The sequence below is a fragment of the Cephus cinctus genome, unplaced genomic scaffold, assembly GCF_000341935.2.
Source record: "Cephus cinctus unplaced genomic scaffold, Ccin1 Ccin1_scaffold1601, whole genome shotgun sequence".
NCBI classification, from domain to species: Eukaryota; Metazoa; Arthropoda; class Insecta; order Hymenoptera; family Cephidae; genus Cephus; species Cephus cinctus.
In genome coordinates, this window is record NW_014333898.1 from 26,006 (window position 1) to 32,728 (window position 6,723).

Below are 6,723 nucleotides of genomic sequence, written 5' to 3' on the forward strand. Positions count from 1 at the left end.
CCCCCCCCACTCTCTCTCTCTCTCTCTTGCTCTCGCTATCCCTTTCCTCCGTTTTTAGATCTCCCTTGCGCTCTCCGATCCGTTCATTAGAAGATCGAGTACCCGTTAAGTGTTCGCCGTGCAGCCACCGTCTCGAGTGTCCTTCATTCGGAATATGAATGGGGCGTCAGGCCACGCTCTCGGAGAGCAAAAGAGAGGGAGAGAAAGGAGAGAGAGAAAAAGCGCACCGACTGACGGGGCGTGCCGCGTATTAAAAGCGCGAACGACCGAACGGGCCTGTCCTGGCCCGGTGTACCGGGTGGCCCTGAAACAGAGAGACTGCACCACCTCGTGCCATCCCGAAGAATCCAGAGAGGCACCACTTTGTTTCTACCTTGGTGCCGTGGAGCGAGACGAAGACGCCATTATCGTTATTGCTGTCATCGTTCATCGTCCTCGAGGCTCTGAAGACTCTTCAGCCTCGAGCCCCGCAAACACCTTCGCAAATATTCCAAAGTTTGCACAGCCGTTTGTTTGGCTGCAAGCTGCGTCAAAGTACATGACATCTCCCGTGCCGGCGACGCGACGCCCGCGAGTTTCCCGGTGGCTCGTGCTTCGCCGGAGTTTCTTCGAAACTAGCGAATCTATTCGAAAAGTCCTTTCGCGAAGACGGTGAGAAAACTAGCACGTATTTTCCCTTCCGCCAACTTTTCCGCACTTGCCATATAATTATTCGCAATCAGTTATGTGGCTACAGCTATTGATTATCGTTGATATTCATCAAGATCTTCGCACCTGTGTCGTCTGTGACCTCGTGATAACAGCAGGCATGTTATCAAAGTCTATCTATAATACTGACCGTCGCGTCGTAATTCCCCTCTTTTCTGCTCACTTATTTTCCCACTCGAGATTATTGTAATTGGGTGCAGGAGCGAGCACATCCGAGAGAAACTCAACCGCTGGCATAATTGTCAATTTAGGCGACGGAGGAAACTGATTAGGGCCCGAGGTAACGCGATTGCTTAGCCTGCGTTGGAGTAGCACTAGATCGCACGAGATTGTGCTGGTAAAGGCTCAAGATGAGGAAGTACAGGTAGGCCAGGATCTCGAGTGCAGGAGAGAAGGAGAGAAGGAGAGAAGGAGAGAAGGAGAGATACGGAATATACTCGCATGGTCAGTGACTCGCGTTAACGAAAAGATTATATTTTGTAAGCTTGACTAACCTGGACCATCAGTGAAATGGCGACCAGTCCTTGGCTTTTGTGTTGTGCCTCGCTCATGTTGTGATACAGCTCTGCGTTGAATCCGTAAACTTGAATCTATAAAATTCATCTTAATTGTACTGTATATCAACTTAAGATGTAAGAATATATCGCGTGTCGCTCTCAGAAACCAAATAAATACAAGCAAGTGCGGTTTATTGAGGCCGAAGAATAGGCCCCATCGAAATTCGTAAGTTGGCAGTTTGAGACGGACACTGGGTCCTATCTGTGCCCAGGAAACGTGGCCCCCAACAGCGACACGATCGATAAATCTGCAAGTCCATCCAAGTGTCGGTCAAAGTATCGAAAGTAGGTAACTGCATCCATGACAACGCTGGGGGTGTTAGGAGAGAGGAGGAGGAGGAGGAGAGAAGAAGAAGAAGAAAAAGAAGGAGGAGGAGTCGAAAGAGGTGGACGAGTACCGGGACGGGAGCTACAGCTGAATTGGGAGCTGAATCGGAAGGTAATGGGTGGCACAAAACGATCCGTATCAAACGTAATTGGCACATTGCGGAGGCTTGTTCGTGGCGTTAGCATGGCACATGGGCATGCCATCACGATTTCTGGCACAATACGGCATTCTACCATGACAGATGTATGGCTGTAATACCAGCAGCAGTACCTCTAGTGCTAACTGCCAACTAGAATTAGCCTGCGGACGACACGCTACCACCTGCTCTCAGGAATGGTTCGAGATCTAGTGACTAGGGAGGAGTCCGATTGCGGATGAGGTATCCTCTTGGTGCGTGGATAAAGAATATGAGGGAAAAGAGGAGAAGACTTTGTGGGACTCGTACGTGGCTCTGGCGGGTGCTGCCAGCCAGCATCAAGAGCCACTCCGCATACGAGAGACAGAAAATCGCGGCTCGACGATGGTCGTTCAACTATAAACGACCACTACAATTACGGTCCTCCGGCACGCTGTATTTTAGCTCCTCGCCCCGCTGTATTTAGCCCGTGTTGGATGAATTCTGAATTAATTAAATGAATTTCCAAAGTCTACGACTGCCGAAAAACTCACTGAAATCCCGAGCTCCGGATTAAAATTTTTCCTTTTTCTGGTAGCAAAAGGCTATTGCCTCATGCAGCGATTGGAATTAGAACGGCAAAACAATTCTGAAACTTGGAGAATCGTTCGAGCGTCCCGCTGGTCCCGCTGGTCCCGCTGGTCCCGCTGGTCGCGGTGGTCGCGGTGGTCGCCACTCAGCCAAGTTGAGCCAATTACGCTTGTCAATCGCATCCACTTTAGCCCTCATAATAATTGCAATAGTATATCAGCAAGACGGACTGTTTGACCATTAGCGTAAAGCCACGTCGCAGCCTTCCAAAGTATGACAAACATTTTAGTGTCTAACGTCGATCCTCCTTCAGGCAGTAATCCTCACTGCCGCACCGTGTCTGACCCTCGATATATGCATACGTCCAAGTAACAATTCTATAGTAACGTCGTCCCAACGAACTTTAACTGGACGACGCTCGAGAAGCCCAGTGCACTTCTCGCACGAAGGAGAACCTGATGGAGCCGAATAATAAAGTTCCCGACGTGTTAAGTAATAGGCATGTCAGAAGGAGGCACGACAGTCGGAAGGGATCTCGTAAAGGCATAAAGCGAATAGCCGAGGGGGTCTTGTGTCCCGTCCTATTTGCCCAGCTTCTTCTAGGACCACGGCCAAAGCCACGGAAGGATCCTCGGCAGGATGAAGAGTGTCCAGTGTGTATTCAGTGAAAAGCGGGAAATCGATCCGACAGTCGGGCCTCTTCGCATTTTTCCCGTGGGGAATAAAGAGGAGAGAAGGAAGGAGAAGAGATGGACTATGGGTTACATGGGTGAATGGCTGGCCGGGAAGGAGTATGCCGAGAATCTGGGCAAAACGCGCGTCCGTCAGTTGGGATGGGTATTGAAACGTATATATGTGCCTGCGCCAAGATGCTCGTGCATGTGTACACCTAAAGACAAGGGTGAAAGGGTGGAGCGGTGGAGCGGTGGAGCGGTGGAGCACCTCTTCTAGTACCGGTACTCCATCACCTGGTCGTCGAGTAGGCTTCGGCATCAAAGCGGCCCGTCGCTCAAACACGCCGTTAATGGGTCAGATTCTCTCTGGAGTGTCTCTAGCCCTTTGCCAAGCCCCTTCCAGGCCCTTCCAGGCCCTTCTAATCCAATCCAAGCCCCCGTCCCACCTCTCTTCTAGTCTCTTGTAACTGCTTAGGGGAATCCCTCGTGTCCTGTGTTCTCCCCCGTCTCTCCTCATTCAGCACCGTCTCGTCTGATCCGAACTATACGCAATGCGCTCTCTCTCTCTCTCTCTCTCTCTCTCTCTCTCTCTCTCTCTCTCTCTCTCTCTCTCTCTCTTTCTCTCTTTCCATGTGTATATGTATATTGTGCATCGCGCCTGCTCACTGCTCACTGGCTACACTGTTATTGCTCTGTCGTACGCAGCAGAATGTTCCATGTCCGTCTATATACATATATGTATTTGTATATACATGTAGCTATAGAACTCATTCCAGCTCGCTTAAGCTACAGGCGTGAAAGGGAATACGTCATCGATTAAATTGAATACGCCATTAATTTCTCGGCGAACGGACAATCCTACCGATGACGTTTATAAAGAATGCAAAATTTTTTAATTGCAGCGAATTTAAATGATTTCGTGAGAGCGCAGGCGACCAAGTTCGAAGATCGGCCCAATGTGATTCTAGAGACATGTTTATTTTATAATAATAATATTAGGACAGCTAAATTTAGGCTACACGTACAGGTAGATGAGAGTGGAAGAAGAAGAAGAAGAAGAAGAAGAAGAAGAAGAAGAAGAGTGCTTTGTTACCTCGGCAGGAAAGGCGTAATTGTTGACACGATGCTCGGAACCGTGACCATTCTGCAAACCGTAGTGAATGTAAATTTCCTCAAACTGATAGTGATATGCGAGTGGACCGCCGGTGATATTGACTCGTGTCTTGCCCTCTCTGTCGGCCCGAAATACCAACAATTGGCCAGTGTTGTGGAGATGACCGGAGACCTGTGAACATTTCAAGATGTCTCGCTGAGTTCAGCCGGCGCTCTTTCGGATTTCTATGCATCCGATTCAGCTACATAGGTATGCAATATCGCTGATCGAACGTTTAATTGAGCGAAGTGAATTCTCGCTGGACGGCTGATCCATTTTCCTTGACGTCTCAAGAAGCTGAATTATGGCGTCATCAGTTAAAAATAATGAGGCAGCATCTGAGAGAATATCCGGCACAGAGGGTGGTGTGAGGGTTAGCGAGGAGGTGCGGACGAACGGGACGCTCATGGAGCTAGGTGACGTCGACAAAAGTCTCCTTGGGATAAATGATTATTTCGCAATAGATTACGAATCCTGAAAGGGAGTAAGGGACCCGCCGCGCAGATAATAGCGTGATCCGATTTTACCCCCCAGACACACCGTTCTTCTTCGTTCTTCTTCGTTCTTCTTCACCCTTCAGTCTTTCTGGATGAGCTCCACTCTTCTGGTAGAGCGAAACGAAAAACGAATACAGTGAACACGATCGACTCGTTCGATTGCGAACAAGGTGGTTAGGCGGTTGGGCGGTTAGATGGTTAGGCGGGTTAGGCGGGTTAGGGGGTTAGGTGGTTAGGCGGTTAGGCGGTTAGGCGGTTACGCGGTTAGGTGGTTATGCGGCTAGGTGGCTACGTAGAAAGCCAAGTCATGCCAAGGAAAGGTTAAGAGAAGTCTGGCAAAGGATCGGGGAGGGATTGGGAGGGATAGTAGATTGAAATTGGTCAATGGAACGAGTCGCAAAGGTTTTGTTCGATTGGCAACGTTCGGCAACGTTCGGCAACGTTCGGCAACGTTCGGCAACGTTCGGCAACGTTCGGCAACGTTCGGCACGCGAGGGGGCTAAACAAATCCTCTTAAGCGCGCTAATGTCGACGTAACATTGTTTAGTAATTAATACGAATTCGGTATATCGATATTGGAACAGACACGCGAATCACGTCCGACCTTTCGAACGATGCTCCTCCCCAAATTGACGGCACTATGGCAATGGCAGGCGAGCTGTATTCGTAGAGTATCGTGAATTGGATTTGATTTGAGCGACGAATTGTCGATTAACAGTTACCGAGACGGTCTGCAACTGCTACGGAGTTGCAGAGAGGACTCAATCAAGGTTCGCCGAAAGAATCGTCCTGCAGCACGTGTATCCGAATATCTTGCTTCCTACGAACACCTGAAAGATCGGCGTGCTTTCTACTTTATCAAGTGCAAACGTGCCGGGGGTGGACAGTGGAGCGAGGACTCGAGGAAATGAAATCCCGCGCATTAGATTTCGCGTCCGCACTATTGTCTAATCTAACTGCCAAAGTTCAAAACCGAATTAAATGGCAGATAAATTTGCAAAGTTGCAGCCGTCTGCGGAGATTTAAAGCCGATATCGCGATACGCGAGGCTTCGCTGCGATTCTGCGGTCATGGGTGAGCAAGGCTGGTATCACGAGGACACGCTTTGAAAAACTTTTTACCTCACCGCGAGCTAGACAATGGACTTGCGAGGTCGCCGTGTTTGAGAGTAAAGAATGCATCCGAAGAGCCAACCGAGTGTCGAGAGGGGCTATTCATTGGGAACGACAAGGGTTCGGAAAGGAACGAAAGTGAGAGTGAGAGTGAGAGCCTGACAGGCGGGCAGGGAGGGAGGGAGGGAGAGAGAGAGAGAGAGAGAGTGAGAGTACCAGTTAACCCCTTTCATTCGCAGAGAACGCGTATCCATTGGCAGAGAGGTGACGGCGCATCGCTTTTCGCTTTTCGCTTTTCGCTTTTCGCCTTTCATCCACTGGCTATAGGGGCTTACAATAATATCCGTCAGGAGCCTCGGTCTCTACGATATTTCTCTCGTAGAGCGGCAGACCTGAGCTGACTCGTAAGTCGACCGCCGGTATTCCTCCAAACTTCGAATAAATGCTTATTTAATGGAAAATTAGTGTTTCCAGAGTTATCAGTGGCGCCTACACCGTAAGGTGTCAAGCAGTGCCACAGCAAGGTGAGAAATTAAATAGGCAGGAACATAATTGATAACTTTATTATTGAATTAACGAACTCGAGTCAAGTGGGTCCATCCGCCGCCGGCGCGATCTTCGCCGTCGTCCTCGTCGTCCTCGTCGTCCTCGTCGTCCTCGTCGGGTGAAGGAATAGGAAGGGAAGAGAAAATCAAGGCAAGAAGAGCGGAAAGGAAAGGAAGTGGGTGCCAAGTTGAAAATATATTACCAAATGTGACGGCACTGGGAATAAGGAACAATTTTGGTGACCTCGTTGCCTGCACCTCGATTAATCTTTAGTACTATCTTCTATTCCAACTCCTCTCGCACATTAACTTGATCTCCTTGACAATTAAACGATGCCAGTTCTTGGAACTAGCTGACGATATGTAAAATCGAGAGATCAAATCTATAGAGAGTGCGGCAGAGAGAGAGAGAGAGAGAGAGAGAGAGAGAGAGAGAGAGAGAG

At 49.3% G+C, this 6,723-nt stretch overlaps 1 protein-coding gene across 10 annotated transcripts in view; it reads right to left on the minus strand.

Moving 5' to 3' along the window:
* The window catches only part of LOC107273447 (carbonic anhydrase-related protein 10), a 34,182-nt gene that overhangs the window by 6,752 nt on the left and 20,707 nt on the right, over window positions 1–6,723 (minus strand). For 8 of the 10 annotated variants that reach the window (XM_025090763.1, XM_015751656.2, XM_015751655.2 and 5 more), the window contains 2 exons: window positions 4,067–4,258; window positions 1,203–1,298 (listed from right to left, as the gene is read on the minus strand). In XM_025090763.1, the coding sequence (XP_024946531.1) occupies window positions 1,203–1,298; window positions 4,067–4,258 (288 nt within the window). The remainder of the gene's footprint in view (window positions 1–1,202; window positions 1,299–4,066; window positions 4,259–6,723) is intronic. The other 2 variants (XM_025090761.1, XM_025090760.1) reach the window with 2 other exon arrangements.